We start from the raw sequence: 21895 nt of genomic DNA on the forward strand, positions 1-21895 counted from the left end.
CTTGCTGAGTTGTTTTGGCCACAAATCTAGGAGTGACAAACTTTATAAAAAACCCAAGAGCACTTCTCACAGCTGGCAATGCCAGAGGCATCTTCACAGGGTCCAAATCGAGCTTGACCTCCCTCAGAGTGGCCATAACTGTAAAAAGCTTCAGCATAACTGCAGCATTATTATTAATTATTATTATTATTATTATTATTATTATTATTATTATTATTGCACTTTATGTATAACCAAATAAAAAACTTGTTCAAGATGGCGTTATTCATAACTGGTTGCTCTACACAAACGTGCCATCATGTGATACCCCTTTGTTTAATCCAAAGTCCTTACAGGAATGTCTGTTCACTTGGCAGCCATCTTTGCAATGCCACCTGACAGTTATTTCCAGCCATGCAAAACCAGTCTCATACCTCTTTGAATGGGGACAGATCTAAAAATTCGAAACTGCAAGTCAAATTATCATTTCAAAAACATATTTGAAATCATTGGTAAATTCCTCATAAATAGTTTATAGCATTTGGCTCAGTGAAAAGTTTTTTTGGGTTGTTTTGGCTACTGTGCTTGCGCTAATCTTCACGATGAGGGGGACTTTCTCCATTTTTGGCGTAACCAGCAAGCTGGCTGCCTTTTTTTCTTGAAACTTCCTCCACAAACAGACGCCATGTTGAGCGTTATGGGCATTCCCATTCATATTTCAACCAGTGACTGGCCTCCTCCTTTATAATGTCACTGTTTAACCTAATTATACTTAATAGCACCACACTATGGTTGTAGGTTTTATCTATAATGTGACAGTTCTGTTCTAGTCTGTTCTAGATGAATACATTATCAATCGACATTTTAAAAAATGTTAAATTGTGAGCAGGGAAAAAAAAAATCTATATCACACAAGCTTACACAGTATAGAAAATAATGCCATATAATTTCATGCTGACTAAACCATCAGTCTGCTCAAAAATCAAATTCTTATAATAAAATGTATTTATAAGGTGTGTTAATAAGGTCTTCTGTGAATTAATTATTAACTGCTTGTTTACTAGTGAGTAAGATGTTAATTATTGCAGTCTTTTCAGTTGCAAGTGAACACATACATGTTGTTTTATGAATATGTTCATGTCACAATTCATAAACAACTGACAACAAATTGTACAGTAGGGCACTATGTTTGAAAATGTGATAACATTCATGAAACGTTTAACACAGTACTTAAAAGCAAGCCAAATGAGCTGAAAAAGGCAGCTTCTGAACATTTTAGTCAAACAGAACAAAGTTCATGTCATTTGTTAAGTAGAAATGGCTTAAATCCATATGATCTGTGTGATGGTTAAAGGAGGAGCTTATGAATGTTTAAAAATTACTTAACAATAGTCTGCAAATGACAAAATACATTTAAAAGATCTTAACGAATTTGGAACACTATATCTAAAGTGGAACTTATTTATTCTCAATAACCACTTCCTCATCCTTAGTAAGTGCTTACTAAAGACATTCTCAAGTCATAAAGTGTTATATTTAGGTGATATTTGCTTCCAGACTTTATGGAAAAATACAATAAAATAAGAAAACACTGTCGTTGTAAAATTGCATTGTAATTTACTGCAAAATTACAATTCAAGTATTTTACAAAAATGTGACCATTTACTATGATGTTTGGTAATTTTGAATTCAGATAATTATTTGTTCATATTTCTTGACTAAGTAAGATTGCAACTGAAAGATTATTATTTATTATCAGTTATCAGTCAACAGTTATTAACAAATTTACATAAGACCTTATTAAGATCCATTATAACATTTCTAAGCTTGCAAACAAATGATATGTTTTTATTTACTAAAGAATTATCCCTTGCTTGGTAAGAGTTCATTAACTGTTAAGAAGTAGACCTTATGATAAAGACATGATCCTCTTTGCTCACTTAAGGGATGTGCTGAATATAAACAAAATCTGTAGAAAGACATATTCCAATGATCTTTGAAGCTTCACATACAATACCTCGCAATTTATCACAAATTTGAACATCTGTACTCCCATTCACATACCTTAACTGTAACAGCCAAGGTAAGAACACTCTCAATAATGGACAAATACAATTTGACCAAGAGATCTATTCTTACTTTGTATTCTGAATTGCCATTAGAAAAGTACTGATATCGATACTAACCCCATTTAACCTAATTAGCTGATAAGTTCTGATATTTATATAGTTCCATTTTTTAAATATTTATTTTGAACAAAGCTGTGTTCTGTCATTAAACCATTTAACCAACCATTTAAACAGATACTTAAGACTGACCTACATTTGTTTATTTACTGAGTAATTAGTATTTACTATTATATAATTAGTAATAAGAATCATATTTAAACTGAAGGAAATGCAAAAAACTGAGCAATTTAGAGATGAATCTGTGGTCTGCACATGTAAAACAGTGCTAGATGTTGTTTCACATCCAAAATTTTCAAGTCATTTTTCTCATACGTACATCCCATTCCCTTATGCTTACATCTCGGAGCACCAGACTCTGCTGGAGTTCATTAAATATTAGTCATCCATGCTGTCAGCAGCAGCGGTTGAGCTGCAGATTTCTCAGCTTTGTTGAAACAAAAGGCCACAAGACCCTGCTGCTGCATGATTCATCTGTCCAATGGAGACGCAGCGCAGGAGAGGCTAGTGGACACACAGACCCTGCTAGCAGGCTGATATGCTAAAGGCAGAACCAAGACTAAAGGCCATCATTTCCTCAAGAGTCTGGCGGTTCCTTCCATGTGTCTCTCTAATGTTTGCTCCTTTAATAACAACCTGGACTAACAGCCATTGAGGCAAGTTGCTAATGTATTTGTTATTTTTAAATGTTATTTTACACTGTTTGCATGTTGCATTTTCTGGTGTATTTGTGACATATGGGTGAAGCCAAAAGCTTAAAAAGAATTCCAACTGAAATATCACCAACTATTATTCGTTCCACAAAAAGCTGGCATCACTGTTTTCCCCATCGCTGATATGATACTGTGTTTAAGTGCCAGTATCAGTGCAAATATCGATACGGTATCGGTGCAACTCTAGATGATATGGTCAGAATTAGCGCTCCACTTCAAACAGTGACTAATGTGAGTACTCAAAAAATATGAAAGATATATATTGATTATCCCGAAACCTGCATTAGAGATTCAATATTAAGCGTTAAAAGGGTGAATATCCTACCTTTTGCTTACATTTACCCCCCCCCAGGGTCTACCTAAACATAGTGGGGTTCATTCATTTTCACATGATCATTTTTTCAGCTTCTCCTTATCTCTCCTTAATTAGACAGGCTGTTTTCGATACTGATCCTTTAAGACCGGTATATGTAAATTACCTGTTCTGATTGGCTGCCCTGTATTGTGCCTCATTAAATGGCAGTTCAGGTGAAAACACCCTTTATAAGTTTAGCAGGAATGGGGCTAAACTGCTTTTGTCTGAAAAGGCGGATATTTGAAAATGTGTTGGTTTTCGTGACATCACAAAAACAATAAGCTGTGTTTACAGTTTAGCTTCCATATATATAGTCTATGGACTAGGGAGCGATGGTATGTTTCAAAACTTTTACAATGTTTACGCTCTACACTGAACTCTTAAAAAAGCAAGAAAATTTGAGTTTTCCATGATATAGGACTTCTAAAAACTATTGCACACATGAAGATACACACACACAATAAGCCAGGCTCAGTTGTGCTTGGAGAGGCAGGGACTACAGTAGACGGAAGCAGAGGAGTAAGTTACGAGGCGACTTTAATGGCTTTGCCACACTTGGGTGATCTTAATTTGAGCGTCCGCTGCCTCTAGCTACAAACACACATTACAGGGAGACGGGCGCTAAAAGCTCACTCTTAATCTGACACTAAACAGCCACCTGTCATGAGTGAAACACCACTCCATAATCACACACTCGACAGCACCTGAGAGAGTGAAAAACCTTTTCACAAAGGAGCTACTCCTCGCTCTGTCTCATTTCCTGAGCCTTAGACATTCTCCATAAATCAAACTTTTTTATAAAATAACTCTAGTTTTAAATCTAGCTCTGTGGACACCATGCACTGTGCATTTTCGTATTTGCTTGTAAAGGGCTTATTAATTATCTGATGAGTCAAATCAGGTGTGTTTGAGCAGAGAAAGCATAAAAATGTGTGATGCCCATTGAATCTAAGCCCAGAACCGAGATCCACTGCAATAATTTCCCATTGTCTTATGCATTTCTGTAGTAATTGCTGCCATACTTCATTCAGTCCTATAAAACTTCATAAGGTGCAAACCAAGGCTGGGTCAGTGTCAGTTCTCTTTCATTTACATGATGTGTGTGAGCAAGATTTGAATTGCAAACCCAGTTTCTGTGGTCACATCCCTTAGGATAAAAGGTTTATGATTGTCATTATGATGAGTAATTGTATACTTCTGGAGGCTCACCTTGAGATCTGATGGCCAGCGAAGAGCAGCAAAGCGGTGAGGACATACAGGTAGAGCTGCACCAGCCGCTGCCGAGGCAAGGTCAACAGAACCAGACTCAGGATGTAACCTGAGAGAGAGAGAGACAGAGAGAGAGAGACAGAGAGAGAGAGAGAGAGAGAGAGAGAGAGAGAGAGAGAGAGAGACAGAGACAGAGAGAGAGAGAGAGAGAGAGAGAGAGAGAGAGAGAGAGAGAGAGAGAGAGAGATACACCCAATCTAAATATCCAGCCTTCTCCAGACTTCCAGACACATGCAACTTTCCAAGAGAGTTACCAAGAGAGTTTTGAGGGCTGTAGGATTTGTCTAATAATGGCCTGTATGGTATATAACGCAGCCTTTTACAAACTTCCAGATAGGCCGCTTGGGATGAGAGTTCAGGCTTGAAACATCAGTTCCAATGTGATGGAAACAGATTATTAAATTTCACACTCAGGATTCTTACAGCATTCTCACTGCATTCACCCCTGCTTTAAGCTGGATGTACACTATACCAGCAGTTCTCAAACTGGGGGAGTTATGGGAGTTAAGTGGGCTCAAGAAAAATTTCAGAAGTCATATTTCTGCTTAGTAATTTTCAACTGTCAATCTGCTTCAGCCACAGCTAAAACAGTACTTGTTTGGTGATGTTATTAAACATTATTAAAACTGAATATATGTGCCAACCTATCTGGGCAGCAACTAGGAATGAGCAGGGGGCAGGGTGGCATTTACTATCCAAAAAGAGGCCTTAAACTAATTATCTTTAAGAACTGCTGCACTACATGACTCCTAACATAAAATCCTAATAGAGAGCATCTCACACTTAATGTCTACCACTGAAGGCAGGCACATAACTAGTTTAGGCAAAAAGAGGATCTCACACACATATAGAGTCTGACTGCTACGGAAAGCATGTGCTAAGAGTTTTTTACATTTAAGACACATTTTGTAGATAATGTTTGACGTTACTTGAAACTGTTCCCACAAAACCCCATCTCAGAAACCTCTGAGTGGGATTTCTGACATTTAGTCTTGTCAGCTACAGCTTAGCCAACCAGAGTTAGCTTGCAAGATCATTAGCTTTAATTATCAATCATTATTTACAATCCATGAAGGTGAACATCAAAATATTGATTTATCTATCTACCTAAGAAATTAAATTAAAGAGTTTAAATTCTAATGCTTCAGCTTCTACAGCTTATTGCAGCCAACTGTGTCTACTTGAGTTAACCATCTAGCTTGCTACAAATGTTAGCCAAGAGTTATTTCAATACAATCTATAAGGATGGTTAATCAAAAAACATTGCTTAATATAGCTAACAAAATCAGCATTCACTTGTTTTATTTCTTTTGTCAGGTAAGTTTTTGAAGTAAGATTTGTCTACAGTGTTCTGTCATTTTTGTTTGCTTTTGCGAGGACTAAGATGGGGTGGAGTGAATGAGCAGGGCTACTAACTTTTCCATTTTTGTTAGAGTGAGATTTCAGCAGGCCAATGGTGGGTGGGTAATGGAGGGGGTTATTTTTGGGAGTGGGTCCACAACATTTGATTTTTTTTTTGTTTTTTTAGGAATGCAGCTATTTTGTCTATGCACAGCCAATGAAACTGCATCTTTGCCATGTTCATTTCTCATCTGTTTCCACATCAACACTACATATATCAATTTAACAAAAATAATCATGTGAAGACAAATAGTTCATACAAACACAATCTGAATTTTGCTTAACTCACCCATAAAATATATTCTGTCATATTATTACGTGGCATGATGGTGAGCGACAACATTTTAGCCATTAGAAGAGCAAAGATTGAAGCAGGCTGGTAAATTCTGCTTTTGTTTGTGGATAATTTGTTGTTGGCTCTCCCCTGAGTCTAATTAAAGAGAATACAGAATGTAGACCAGTTAAAAAGAGTTAATAGTAAACAGCAGTGCAGTCAGCGAGTGGTACATTTGCGCCTAGAGGGCCTCAGCCCAGCCACTTCTGTCCCACCCAAAGTGATGCTCAATTTAAGGTTTAAGAAGAAAGTTTTATGAATGAATAAACCAAAAACACAAATTAAATGACCTTCAAAACTACAGATCATATTTGATATTCCATTTTAACACTGACTGATCAAAATCTCAGTTTAACAAATAACTATAACTGTGAGGGGTTTGCTAAGCATCACTCCCTCAAGAACCACCAACACAATCTCAGACAGCCAGCCGAAGTTTTCAGCATAGAACTTCTCATCACTCTGGGAGGAGAAGTATGAGCGCATGAAGTCCTGCATTAGGTCATTAGATCCATGTAAACACAAACAACACCTAGTTTACCTCAGGCATATTGCAAACTTGCATTCTTGACATTAAATCAACAACTATTTTTCATCATTTTCTTGTTTATGATCTGATAACAGCTATCATTGTTGCTAAGGTAGCTTTACAGGCGTTTGATTAAAAATGTGTAGTTTTTTTGGCCCCACCTTTGAACAGATTTTTTTGGTCTACATGCAGGTTTGGATTTAAAATTTGGTTCTGTGGTTCCAGTCAGACTTTATTCAGGAACAATGTTCTCAGGCTATATTTGTGTTCAGATCAAAATGCCAGGCCTGAATAACGCTCTAGAGAAGGGAGACAGTAACAGACCACTGTTAGGCCTCTGTGTAAAAAGACAGTCCATATAGACAACAGCACAAGAGAATGGTCTCTTAGGGTAACTCTCTCTTTCTCCGTGCATCTGTCTAGAGCACATTTGGACTGAACAGTGGCACATCCTGCTCAGGAATAGGTGAAGGCACGCTGAAAGAGAAATGCAGTAAAGCAGGCTGTCAGAGTGGAGCAGGGGAGAAAAGCAATCCAGCCCATTCAGAGTGACGCTACAGCACAAAAGGGGAAAAAGAGGCAAACTACAGATGTCAGGAGAAAGAAATAACACCGCAGCAGTCAGGAGAAGGCCAAGGAGTGGAAACTGAAACTATGTAAGAAAATAAACAAATCCAGAGGACTGGAGACATATGACATGGATACACACATTCAAATGAGCTTCAGGTTATTCAAAAGAATCATAGTGTCCTATGGGGACACGCAAGACAAGATGTCAGCAGGAACATTTAATCATTATCCTTCACTAGCGATGGGTATTTTATGGCACTTTTATTAATCATGTTTTTTATGTATGAACAACCAAATTAGTTAAAACTGCAGTCCCATAGCGGGGAAAAAACAAAGGAGCATTCAGACCATTGTGATCTATTTACCAATGAGATACTAATAAGCTAAATATATTCTACCTCATCATTTATTGGGTACTTTCTATTGGGAGGTGGCTATCCCAAACCCTATCCAACAGATTTTACTTAATAATGTTAAATTGAATGTTATTTTTTAAAAGATTTGATTTTTTTTTAAAAGGTGAACGATTTAGATTTATAATGAGTCTAACTTTGACATAAATAAAATAATAAAAAAAAAAGTCTCATGTTTTTATATCACTACTGAAACACAGAATTTTAGTCCAAAGGTGGAGCCTTATTTTAGCCACACCCCTGCATTTTAAAGCAGGAACTGAGACTCCATCCCTGTCTCTCATGGCCACATGGTGAGCAGTTAGATCCCATTGTTTTGAAGTAAATGTCTTAAAATCTGTATTTAACCTTAACTATCACTACCAAACACATATTTTCTAAGTGAACTTTTTTGTTTTAATGAAAAGTATTATGATTTTATGTGTGTACAACTGTTCAAAACTGTGCTAGTCATGTACTCCCTAGTGTTTTTGAGTTATTAGTTAGGTAAAATTCTCACCACCGTCATGTTATGATTGTTTTGTTAGTGACAAAATGTAATGTTCAATCATTTGTTTAAATAAAATAAACATAATTAAGGTATAGGGTCACTTACAGCAAAAGGATTTTAGTCTAAAGTCCAAAATGTGTTTTGACTTTGAGCCAATTCGGTAGAAAAATCCACATACTTTTGTATTTACATTGTATTTAAAAGAAAATTTCATTCAGGAAGGGCTGTTGTTGTCAGGGTGCGAGATTTTGTATTGGTATCAAAAAACTGTGATGATTAGCCAGCACTTCACTTTTGTTATTTATAATAATTGAGAATAACCGTTTATACCACAAATAAAAGCCTGCTTCATGTGTCATAGGGCTATCTGCCCAACAAAGCCATGGGTAAAAGCACTGCATGAGGAAGAGAGACAGAGGGGAGCCAAGACTCTAAACGGGAAAACACGTCGTCCTCTTATCAAAAATGGACAGTGGCAATATGATACAAGTATTCAGGGATGGTTGATATGGAAAAAAACAGTATATCATGACATTTCAAGACACTGTCATGTTACACAGTACGTGTCACTTTATTATGACACAGACAAAATGTGCTAGTAGCGTCACATTTATCGTCATTATAACCAAAAAACATCACCATACTGCTCAACTCTCTGAGTAGTATACCTTTACAAATAAGACTAATATAAGTACTTGGATCAAACTGAGAAATGATTTGTGAGATAAGCCAATGACTAGTGATGCAGAATAATATCAATATGTTACAAGTTGGAAGAACTGTAATATGGACTATAATACGGAATATGTATATCCAGTTAATCAAGGTGAGGAAAAATGGCCCAAAGAAAAAAGACCAGGAACTAAGGCTGAAATTATTGCATGGCTGGAGACTTAGTCTTTTAGGTGATAGCTAAGTTTAAAAAATAAAAAAACAAAATCAGTGGCAGAAGAATTTAACAGCAAGATGAGGAATATGTTAGCTATACATATTTATCCATAAATTCCTTATAAAATGACAATTTACAACTCTGTTAAAACATAAAAGCAAACTTCCACTGAATTGTTAGTTAGCTGTTAATTGTCAGTTAATTGTTGGTTGACTATATATTTTCTCTCGAATGGCACCCCCAACAGTGAACCAAGTACTTGAGTACTCGTGCACATCTCTACTATACACAGGTTGTTAGATATTAGAACATGGTGTTCAATATGAGTGTAGGCAGAATAACACCCTCCAGAAGCAGGTTAGTTCATGCAGGGATTGGCAGACATGAAACTCATTACAAACCATCACATTTCTAGAGGGATTTGATAACAGATTATTAACTGACACTCCTGGGGCATCCAGGTGAGGCTTTTTCATGGCAAGAATACGATATCCGAACAACCAAAAATGCAAAAGACTTCAGGTGTAATCCTGCAGGCTAAACAGTAAGGTGATATACTCTCAATAAGTTCCGTGTTCTCCTTCCGGTGTTTATCAAAATTTAATTGTCCGCTTACTGAACAATAATATGTTGTATGTGACTGTGCTTCACCTGAGACTCTCAAGCTGATGCGTGCATGTGTAGGTATGTCTACACCTCTGTAGTCGGTGTTATGCCCATATATGGAGCTCTGGGTCTAAGTAGTTTTTTTCTGTATCAAAAATAGCCACCAAAAAGAGTTTTGCCACCATCACGGCAGAAAACCGGTTACATTTTATTATATCACCAGATAGAACTGACATCATAAGACATCCTCACTAAAACACCAAGAAAAAAACAGCAAGCTTTATCAAGGGTGGTAGTTAAATTGCTTTGAAAGTAGCAAACAACAGTTGGAGCTGTGAATGTTTTCATGGGACTGGCTCGCAGTATATAAGTGTATATAATTGCAGATTTAAAAACACAGTTTGCACAAAAAGATGTTCTTTGTTTGTAACTTTCATCTGGTATCCAGTACACAACTGGCTCATCACTAAACAAAAATCCATTGTAGTCTGCGAACAGATTTACCATATCCAGCCAGAGTAAGTTCAGCTCTTTACTGAGTGAGTCGCTGAAAACTGCAGCATACAACTATTTTTAGAATTATTACTTTGTAACAGGTTATGGTGACAAACTTTTTAGGAAACTAATGCTACTGCGTAAAACTAATGCGTCCCCAGAGTGAGACTTTTTGCTCATTATTTTCACACTCAAAAAAGAAAAACCATGCACTTTGTTTTATTCTACATTTGATATCGGAGAATTGTAGAGATTTGCGTGAGTGCAGAAATGTGCATTGTAACAATTAATGTCAGCTAACTAGTAAGACCAATAATAAGATATATAAACCTGCTTTCAAGTGGTCTCAGTTTTATTGGGAAAAACCCACCAGAAATCACCTTACTAACATCATTAGAAGATGGATGATGAAATCGAGTACATTGAAATTTTTGCTGCAGCACAAATTGTGACGTCAATACTATTTTCATCATGACTAAGATAAGAAACAAACCATCCATCATAAAGTACAGAAGGTAACCAAATAATATTGCACAAATATAGTAAAGGCAATAGCAAACATTAAACATGTACAATAAATCTACATTTTATTTCTGTTTTTTTTTATTAAATGTTATTTCTCCCAAACATTCTTATGTTCAAGCAAACTTCATGCAAGAAAAAAAACAAGAAAAATAAACTGTGAAAGATGATTGTTGCTCCATGCAAACAAAACTACTCTCAGAAAAATGTTGCTCCACATCCTGCATTATACTAGCCTACTCCTCTTCCCCATCCCAGCATTAAACCCATTTATGTGTTTTGAACCCAAGAGCACAAGACAAACTAATGGAGCACAGATAATCTATATTCCTATTCAGGAAACTTAATCTATACTTAGAAATATTATTGTTCTTCTCATAACTGACAAAATGTAACAAGATCTAAGAATTTTTAAACTCAAATCTAATACACTATGGCTTTTTTACCATCATCTTCCACATAAAAGACATGAACACACATGTTGGATGAACGAGTTAAGCATAACTGAATATGCAAGATAATTAGCCAAATTAGATGCTTTAGACTAACACATCACCAGTGTCACTGCAGTGCTGAGAATGATCCACCCAAATAATATCTGCTCTAGCGTGGTCCTGTGGGGGTTCTGACCATTGATGAACACGGTAAAAGGAGGCTAAGAAATTGTGCAGAGAAAAAGACTGACTACATTCTGTAACTGTAGATCTATAAAGTGCAGGTGTAGGTGTACTTAAAGAAGTGGCCGTTCGTTATATGTGTAAAATCACCAAAATTAAATAAAATCATTAATACAATTATTATGACCATTCCAGCTGTCACACCAGCAGGTGGAAGATAAACTAGAACTGTAAGTTCCATTCGTTCACATTTGGGTCAGTTCATGATTTTGAATGTGCATGGAAAAACAATGAGTACAGGTATCTCTGGGTGGATGGGGCGCACAAGTTGGTTGCATTTATGTGCATGTGAGCATGTGTGAGTGTACATATGACTGCACATGAGAGTGCACACGTGAGTGTACATGTAAGGTGTTTGTGTGTGTGTGTGTATGCGCTGTAAACTGCAGGCAAGAGATTAAGGCTTTTCTCTACACAGATTAAGCTTTCATTACTCCACTGCAATGCCTGCTTGATCTGTCACGTTACATAACCTCAGAGAGCTTTATCTGTCTGCTGCTGCTGAACCTGTCACCCTCTCCTGCAGCCCTGTCTCCTGCCATTCACAAGCTCGTCTCACACACATGCGCACAAAGACACAGACATACATCTGGGCTGGTAAACATGTTAGGTGGTTACTGAGCAGGCAACATGAGATGGAAAACTGAGAGACACAGACAAAAAAACATGATGCACTGCTGTATCATATTCAAACTGTGGTAGATTTGGAGAAAAGGACAACACGGAGTGACCTGGAAGGCAGCAAAACCTGCTAGCACAACAAAATAGGCTGCCAGAAATAGACAGTAAAAGAAATTGATTCTATGTCAGCAAACTGTTCTGGATCATATTATACTCTACACTGCATACAAGCAACGGAAACAGGAACGTCTAGGGAGAAAGAGAAAAAAAAAAATGTGAGAAAGACAGTAAGTATGGGCCAGATATTTCTAGGAAATATATAGTAATCCTGAAATATGAGCAAATTTGCTTCCTCTTTGATCAAACCACCAGAGTATGGCGCAGTGCCTGCAACGAGCCAGAATAAAGAGAGGCCGTTTACATTAACCACAAGCAGTAAAAACAGTGTGCCTGTGGATTCGCTGACTAGAGATGTTCTTCACGTCTCTATATCTGTCCTTCTCTCTGCTACCCTTCCTGTGATTCCATTCCACCTCCAGCATCGCAGCATCTGCAATTTATCCCCCCTATTCTTAATGTATCATTAGAGGGGAAGCAACCGGCAGAGAGGCCTTCCATAAAGCAGCACCTCTGATCTGTCCACATAATGGGCCAAAGCCAAGGGAACATTGATATTAACAGCTTTAGCAGTGAAGTGAGCACTGCTGCAGTGGAGCTTTGGCTCTTGCTGTTGTCCAAGAAAGCCATCTCTATTAGTTCCAGCGGCATTTGAGTGTCCTATTTTGGCTCTATGGTCTGTGTTCAGCAGAGGAGAAAGTACCGTTTTTATTGTCGTATTATTGTAAGCTAAAGGTCTTGGGAACGTGCTGGGCCATTTTTCTTAAAATTAACAGGAAGACCAGTGAGACAGACAAAAGCTCAGACTAGATAGGAGAATGGATGGGCATTTCAACCGTTTTAATTGGTAGAGCTAACTATTGTTTTGTTGACACCACAAAATTATTAATTCAAAACAGACTGTTTTTGCAGCCTAGTTTCCATATATGGACTGCATGGAACGGGAGTAAATGATATGTTATGAGATGTTTACAAACTACCTATCTACTACTTAAAAAAAAAATTCACTTTTCCATAAAACGGTCCCTTTTATGTGAAACATATCAGCTGTGTGTGTCCCAACTTTGTTTGTGGCTGTATGTCACCTGCTCAGTCAAAAACGTTAAAAATGACGTATTTGATGTTTTTATTTGAAATTACACATGCCTTATTCAAATACCCAATTAAGCAACATCATTAAGAAGAGTTTGCTTACCCCTCACTAGAAGCTGCAAGAATAACAGAATGTATAAGTCTTCTTTCTGAAGGGGGCAAATTTGTACTCGACCTGCCGTTCAAAACAGTTCATGTTGTGAACAGACCACCGGAGGCTAGTTCTTGCATATAAAGACATATGCCAGTGACCCCAGATAGCTCATCATAGCCGATGCCATATGAGCAGAGAGCAGAACTGCACAAGTACACACACCTATGTGTACACACAAAGCATGCACAGGCTACCACTAACGTTTCACTACTGCCTTGACAACTGTGGGAACATTTCCTGTAAAAACGCTGCTTTCCTGGAGTCTGCCATTTGTTCAGTGAATTAACCATGGATTAAACAGAGAAATAGAGGATTGAATAAGCCTGAAACTGGGGCACTTTCCACCATGTTCTCCAACAGTCTGAATGGAGAGAGAGAAACAACAACAAACAGACAGATCATGAACCACTGAGAAAGTCATTCACAATGTTCACCCAAACACATTCTTTTCAGCAGCACACAGTGACTGTAATACATGCACCCACATGCACACACACACACACGCACACACACACGCACGCACACACACACGCACACACACACGCACACACACACGCACACACGCATACACAATCCCTGTGAATAAGCCATGAACCATGGCTGTGTGCATGGACAGCAGCTGAATGGCATTGGATGCCACGCTCCAGTGAGCTCTTTTAAAAGCTCAGGACAGTCTGGGAGACCCACCTCCTGAGCCAGCCACACCACGCTGGCCCACAGTCAGCAGAAACCCAGCGTAAACAAATCCCCAAAAACGGCCAGTGAGTGAGAGACAGTCATACAGAAATAGAGAGAGAGCGAAACTGCACCAAAACCCATACATTAAATGACGCTTTGACCTGATCTGAAGGATTTTTAACCTTTTTTTATTTATTTATTTATTTTAAAGTTTGGCATCCTGCCAGCCTATTTAATTTTGCCTCATTTCCTGCTCAATCTTCTGTCACTGTCTCAGGCTGTACCTCTGTTAACCACATGCCCTCAGAGAGATCAGTCACACAGGTAACATGATAGACAGACTGTCAGCCCATTGACCTTGATCATTCAGTACTCCGTAATATCTTTGAAGCTTCTCCTGCTGAGCGCTTCTGCTGCTGCTACAGATCCTAATACACACGGACTGCATTCCTGAACAGAATTTTAAATGAAAAGTGCTGTATTCTACAATCCTTACTTCCGCAGGGACATCGATTACAGAGAAAGAATGATGGCAGGGCACAAGCAGCATGACTTGAATGAACATAAAAGGCTCTTAAGGAGGGAATCACATCACCTGCCGATGTCAAGCAGTCAAAAATAACACGACACTCGTCAGCAGGCGCCTGGGGAATTCAATCAGGTGTGTTACAAATATAAAAAATGCAACTCTTCTATGCAGTGCTGTGACTAAACTGACGAGTGACTGTAGTAAGCGATATAAAAATTGTGACTGATGATGATTTTAAAGAGCCTAAAATTTCACAATAACTGATAATATCAGCTGTTATAATTTAATAGACCGGCTCCAATAACTTTATGTGAATTCCAATAGTTTTAGTCATACAATAGTTTACAGACTGCTAGGTGCCAACTTATCAATGCCAGTTATCAATCGTCACACATTGTTCTCTTAATTTTTCTTCCTTAGAACATGTTTGGAACTTCTTATTATCATGCTTAAAGTTAGTTTTGGGTGAATTTCACACAGTGTTTTGTGCTCAAATTTACCAGCTCAGCCTATACATCTGGACTGGGTTGGACTGGTCTTGCACAGGTTTGTTCTTACATTTGTGTGTTAAGTCTGTACAAAGTCCTTAGTTAACACTCGTTAGTTTTACAGTATCCTTTTGCTGAAATTAGGTGCACCACAAATCCTTACGTCATGCCTTAACTAGTACCAACTAACTAATGTGTATGTCGCTTTAACATGACAAAAACATGTTCAGAACCAACATTTAAATGCTCTACCATGGAAAAGCAATGGTAGCTTGCAGTGACTTTTTTCCATGGAAATAAAAGCCAGTATAGAAGAGAACTGTGTGTACAAACTGAACTGAATAGAACATGAAAACTTGTAGCCACATGTCTGTTTATTCTTTAATATTTCCTTGCGACAACCAAATATGCAGCTTTTTAAACGATGGTTTCTGGCCAAACCCAAAAGCCAACACAACAGCAGCTTCAGTTTACGCTGGGCATTCACTACACGACTTTTAAAATCCTAACAGATTTCAAAAACGAAGAGCATCACACACTTAATGTCCAACTTTAACAGAATTTCCTGTTATTTTGTCTTGAGGACCCACGCACTAGACGATAAGACAATACGTTTGGCTACAAAAAGCATCCAAAAAGATCTCACTGTCAGCCATACCCCTTCTGAAGGATTACAAGAGCAGGGAATGAAACTCACCCACATAGTGCAGGTAGAGGGCCAGGTACTTGTACTGGAAGAGGGGGTTGTTGTTGAGGCTGCTCCTCTGGATCTTCTGGAAGAAGGAGCTGACGTCCCAGCGGTACAGCACCTCCAGCAGCATGATGCTGGGCACACGCAGGCCCACGTTCAGTATGGCCTCCATCCGTTCCTTCACCGCCATCACGCCACTCTTCTGCCACAGACTCACACAGCACTCTGCCTCTGCCTCACACCAGCGCTGAACTAACCAACAAAGAGGGGAGAGAGGACACAGCATGAGGTGAGAGAGACTGTGCATAGGTTTCATCTCAACACAGCCTTGAGGAAAGTAAGACCTGGAGGTGATGACACATTTGTTGCTTTTTGAGGCAAGACCAGGCCACAGGTTTACCATTTTTTTAAATCATAAATGTACTACTGACCATCTTCTCCCCTGGCCTTTCCACATTTGTCCATCCTCAGGACATGGAACACAAGTCTGTTCACAGAGAGTCAAAGTACTAGAGATAATAATTAATTAACAGGGAAGAAGATCTACAGGATCTACATTGGTTGTGGAAAAAACAAAAGGCAGACTGTGGATTTATTAATGAAAGCCACAGAAACTAGTTTACCAGCCCAATGCACACAGCACAAGACAGTCATACACCATTGCATAACAACAAGGATGTGTGTGATGGCTTGGCTTTATCACACAAGGCACAGCGAAGAAAACAAGCAGGTTTGAATAAGTTAACAAAGCCACGAGGAGCAGTTTTCAGAAATGCTTTTAGTGGCTAAAAGTGACTGGAAAAGGATACATAATGCCATAACAAGTTCAGAGTACCAAAAATTGATTTAACCATTATAATTAAACAGGCTGTTTTCATTACTGTGCCTTCAATACTGATATATATATAAATGATCTCTGTTCTGATTGGATGCCCTGTTATGTGCCTCGTTCAGAAACCAGTTCACACGTTAACACCTCTTATAACTTCAACCTGAATAGGCAGGACTAAACAGAAGTGGATATATGTAAATGTGACCACAAAAATAATGAAATAACAACTAGCTGTTTTTGTATCTCCATTTTCATGTATGAACTATATGGACTGGGGAACGAACAGTAAATTTTGAAGCAACGTTCCCATACTACATCAAAAAACGAAGAAAATTAGTCATATACGACATGGGCCCTTTAACACCTGAGGCGACTGCCAGCGGCTAACCAGCGTGTCATCTGCTGTTGATACTTCCCTGCGACTGAGCTTCAGCCGCAGAGTGAACTACAGTAACCCCGAACTCATTGGAAATTCACTGTGTGTGCAGTCACATGGGCAGCACGACAAGAACGAGCCTGTTGCGATGTTTCAAGCAAGCAGTTCTGTGTATGTCGACAACTCTGGAAAAAATAATATGTATGACTGTTAGCTACCGATTAAAAAGCTAACAAAGGCTTGGCGACGTTCACACTGTCGTGGGAGCACATTAACTGCCACTGCCAAGTACACCCGTACATATACATACATACTGAGCCTAAAGATCTGAGAATCTGTGATTCACTTGCTATTTTGTTAGCATCGCTAGCTCATTTAGCTTTTTCCGAGTCTACTGTGTCAGTCTAATAACGCTCTCACACAGCGTTTCCACAGGCTGTGATGCTCGTTTGAACTATAGTAACCCTGCCCGGCTCGCCAGTCGGTTAATGAACCTATACATGGAAACGCTGCTAGGTCCCCGCTGAACCAGCCGCGGTTTGCAGAACAGAAGCCACTTACAGAAGCAAAAGTATCACGGCTCGTCTGGACTAGGCTTCGCGACGTTTCTCGGGCCGATCATGAGCCATGCTGGCGGAGGATTGCAGCGTGTGGCGGGCACAGGCAAGAGGCATCCCGGATCACTTCATCCCTCCTTCATCCCGCAGCCATTACAGGGAGAGAGCAAGAGCGCGATCCGTACTGAGCATGTGCGCTGCTGAGAGGGGATTACTGCGAGAGCAGCGGCAGAGAGAGAGAGAGAGAGATACAGCGAGATAGAGCTGAGAGAGGGAGAGGGACAGGGACAGGACAAAAAGAGAGAGATACAGCGAGACAGAGCTCAGAAATAAATATAGAGAGACAGAGAACAAAAAGACAGCAAGACAGAGCTGAGAAAGAGAGGTTAGAGAGGAGAGAGAAAGATAGAGGACAAAAAGAGAGAGATACAGTGAGACAGCTGAGAAAGAGGTAGAGAGAGAAAGTGTGTAGGGAGAGAGATAGAGAGAGAGGACAAAATGAGAGCAAGACAGAGCTAGGAAAGAGAGGAGAGAGAGAAAGATAAAGGACAAAAAGAAATACAGGGAGACAGAGCTGAGAAAGAGAGAAAGAAAGCAAGAGGACAAAAAGAGAGATACAGCGAGACAGAGCTCAGAAATAAAGATAGAGAGACATAGAGAGGACAAAAAGACAGCAAGTGAGACAGCTGAGAAAGAGAGGTAGAGAGAGAAAGTGTGTGGGGAGAGAGATAGAGAGAGAGGACAAAACAAGAGCAAGACAGAGCTAAGAAAGAGAGGAGAGAGAGAAAGATAAAGGACAAAAAGAAATACAGTGAGACAGAGCTGAGAGAGAGAGAGAAAGAAAGGAAGAGGACAAAAGAGAGAGATACAGCGAGACAGAGCTTAGAAATAAAGATAGAGAGAGAGATAGAGAGACAGAGAGAGGACAAAAAGACAGCAAGACAGAGATAAGAAAGAGAGGAGAGCGAAAGACAGAGGACAAAAAGAGAGATACAGTGAGACAGAGCTGAGAGAGAGAGAAAGAGGGAGAGGACAAAAAGGGAGAGATACAGCGAGACAGAGCTCAGAAATAAAGAGAGGAGAGGGAGAAACAGAAAGTATGTGAGGAGAGAGAGACAGATAGAGGACAAAAAACAGCAAGACAGCTGAGAAAGAGAGGTGGAGAGGAGAGAGAGAAAGATAGGAGACAAAAAGTAAGAGATACAGTGAGACAGCTGAGAAAGAAAGAAGAGATAGAGACAGAAAGTGTGTGGGAAGAGAGAGTCAATGAGAGAAAGAAAAAAAGCTGAGAAAGAGAAAAAGGGATGAGAAAAAGAGGCACTGAGAAATGGGGAATCGAGGTTGAACAAGAAACTGGATGAGAACAGGAACAACAAATTATTGGGGGTGGTAGGTGTGTGAGTGCGTGTGAGTGATCATCCTGTGAGTGAATAATACTGAATAATGGATAAAGGGCATCTCTCTCTCTCTCTCTCTCTCTCTTTCTCTCTCTCTCTCTCTCTCTCTCTCTCTCTCTCTCTCTCTCTCTCTCTCTCTCTCTTATGGGGGCTGTTTAGAGTGTAGAAAAAATAAGAAAAATCCTCACTATCACCAACAATACTGAAAGGCTGATTAAACATGAAAAGGCTGATTAAACAGTAGCAGGAACAGGAGCAGTTGTTTGTTCATCAAAAGATTGATAAAACAAAATCTTTTTTTTTTCAGATACCCCTTTCCTTTGTGATGCTGAGCATGCTCTTATTTTGTAAAACTCTGCCTTCTTGTTACAATGAAGTGGCTTCCAGATGTGCTGAATGGCCCCTCACACACCTCTCTCTTAATCTCTCTCTCTTTTTCTCATACACACATCTAGCCTACACTAAAGGTTTACCTCATACTGGTGTAAAACTGCTGGCCTCACGTGCTCTTCTTGATTAACGATTATCATATGATCTGGAAAGTACAACAACTCTCTTATTCGCATTGTGGGAAATGTGCATTCTTGAGGTTTGGATGAAGTAGACGTTCGACTGTATTTGGCATATGCATAAACTATGACACAAAAAAAGAAGATATAAATTTGCACAAGCAAATAGACTTAAGTTATTAACACTATAACTGCATATAGTAGCCATTTAGAAAAGCAGCAGGGCACCCGCTTTCAGAAGCAGGACTTGACGCTGTCACATGTCATCCCCACAACAACAGTGCTGTGGGAGTGAGGGTTTCATGGGTTTCATGAACGTCTACAGCTTGGTCTGAGAATTCACACAAAACAAAAAAATTCTCTGGGCAACTGAATGACCACAGGCATCACATTGTTCTTTGGTTATACAACCACTTTACTGTGGCCAGTAAAGAAAAGGCAGTTATTACAAGAATTGAGGAACTACTACAACTGTTACAACCGTTTTATATGTTATTTGTTGTGTTATGCAGTTCTGTTGAGCAGTATAAAATAACAAAATTTTGACAGAATTCACAATTTGACATTGTTTTTGTTCATCAGTGTTATTGTACTACAATACCCTCCATGTATTATGCAAGAAAATCATACAGTCATTGGGAATTACTGTGGTGTCAACCAATCCTGACTGCTAACTGTTGGCTTATAAATACAACCAAGCTACCATTAATGTCAAACACAATCATAAAAAATGCATAGATAGCCAGGTAGGTACCTTGCAATATTTAGCATTTACCTTGTTGTCCTCCTTCTCATCAGTCATTTTTATCATTTGAGTAATCCATTCTCTACATTGTAATGATGATTTGGGCACAGTTATCACAGTGAAACTGCTTAAATGGAGGCAGGCTATAGAAATCTGCCTCCATTTTGCCATCTAACAAAAATTCTTTGTAATCAAATATGCGTTCTGTAAAATCAAATATAATGTAATTTGTCACCGTAGTGATAAATACTGCCATCTTACCCAGCCCTAGGCTGAATACTGATGCTAAAAGCTGGTGTATTCTTACCTACATCACTTTCCTATTATAGCACCATGTAATTTGCAGTAGAGATAGCTAATGAAAGTATATCTAGTAATAAATGCACCAGCTAAGACACCAGGGCTGCATATAGACCACATTATCTATTCATTATTACCATTTGCACATCTGTGTCAGCCTCCTGATGAAAATGAATCTCCTGAGGGTAGGGGGTGGAAGAGCCAGTTCACTTTCTGAGTCTCTGTGCTTAATTAAAATGGGTCAACACACTGCCCACACATGCCTGCCTCTCAGTCCTGATGACCTTAAGGAAATGATTCAAGATCTTTCACTTTTTCACACATACTGGAGTCCTGAAAGAATGATGGGCTGGACAGTTTCAAGGGAAGTGATGTATCTTCTTGGTGCAAGAGGGCTTTACAATGAGTCAGCAATGTCTATGGTAATTCACTTCAAATTAGTGTCAGTGGTCAAGGCATAGGTGATCTCATCTGAGGATGAAGAATGTCACTGCCAGCTATTTAATCTTGGAGTACAGAAATATTTAAGAGGACAACAGAGACAGCTGATGGACCATGGCCAGTATATTTGAATTAGAATAAATGTAGTGTACACACAGACAGGTGATAAAGTCTGATTGTCTTATTAAGACAATAAAGTGTCTTAATAAGATTTCCAGCCACCACAGACTGCCAGGCCAGCTTCAGTGTGCCTTAGCTTGGATTCTGCCAGTCTCTAGAATTGTACTGGAGGGTTGCAGTGCCTTTCTTGTAAAATATATTCCCTCACTTGGTGTTGTGATGATGGGGCTGGAGAGCACTGTGTCCTATAGGTGTTCAGCTTGGCTCAGATCTAGTGACTGTGATGGCCATAGCTTCTGATTTACATATTTTTTTCCTATTCATCAAACCATTCAATGATGCCTCATGCCTTGTGGATGGGGGCATTGTCATTCTGGAAGTAAATGTTTCATCACATGATAAAGGTCATCAGCTGGGATATTTTTGTATTGATTTGCAGTGATGCTTCCCGCTAAGGGGACATGTGGTCCTAAATCCTGCCAGCAAAATGCCCACTCACCCACTTGTGGAAAATATGTTGAAGGATGACTTATCTGACCATATCACTTTTTTCCATATCTCTGTAGAGCAGTGCCTACGGTTTTTACACTAGTGAACTCTCAAATGTGCATTCTGCAATCTTACTATAATATTAGTCATGGACAGACTGCTCTTGCTGACCCAATCTATTCTTGTCCTGCATTGACATTCTCAGTCACCTGAGGAAGAGTTGCTCTTCTGTTTTTCCTAATATATCACTATTACAAGAGCATCATGGGAACTGCACATATGCTTTCGACCACAGTTTCCAGCCCTATTTACTGATGTCTTTCCCACAGAT

At 39.1% G+C, this 21895-nt stretch overlaps 1 protein-coding gene across 1 annotated transcript in view; it reads right to left on the minus strand.

Annotated features, from left to right (window-relative positions):
- The window catches only part of rnf145a (ring finger protein 145a), a 31889-nt gene extending 14064 nt beyond the window's left edge, over positions 1-17825 (minus strand). Inside the window, exons 1-3 of the mRNA XM_036568975.1 lie at positions 17568-17825; positions 15805-16050; positions 4443-4551 (exon numbers count right to left, since the gene is read on the minus strand). Of these exons, the coding sequence (XP_036424868.1) occupies positions 4443-4551; positions 15805-15988 (293 nt within the window). The 5' untranslated portion in view covers positions 15989-16050; positions 17568-17825. The remainder of the gene's footprint in view (positions 1-4442; positions 4552-15804; positions 16051-17567) is intronic.
- Positions 17826-21895: the final 4070 nt, after the last annotated feature.

The sequence above is a fragment of the Colossoma macropomum genome, unplaced genomic scaffold, assembly GCF_904425465.1.
Source record: "Colossoma macropomum unplaced genomic scaffold, Colossoma_macropomum, whole genome shotgun sequence".
NCBI classification, from domain to species: domain Eukaryota; kingdom Metazoa; phylum Chordata; class Actinopteri; order Characiformes; family Serrasalmidae; genus Colossoma; species Colossoma macropomum.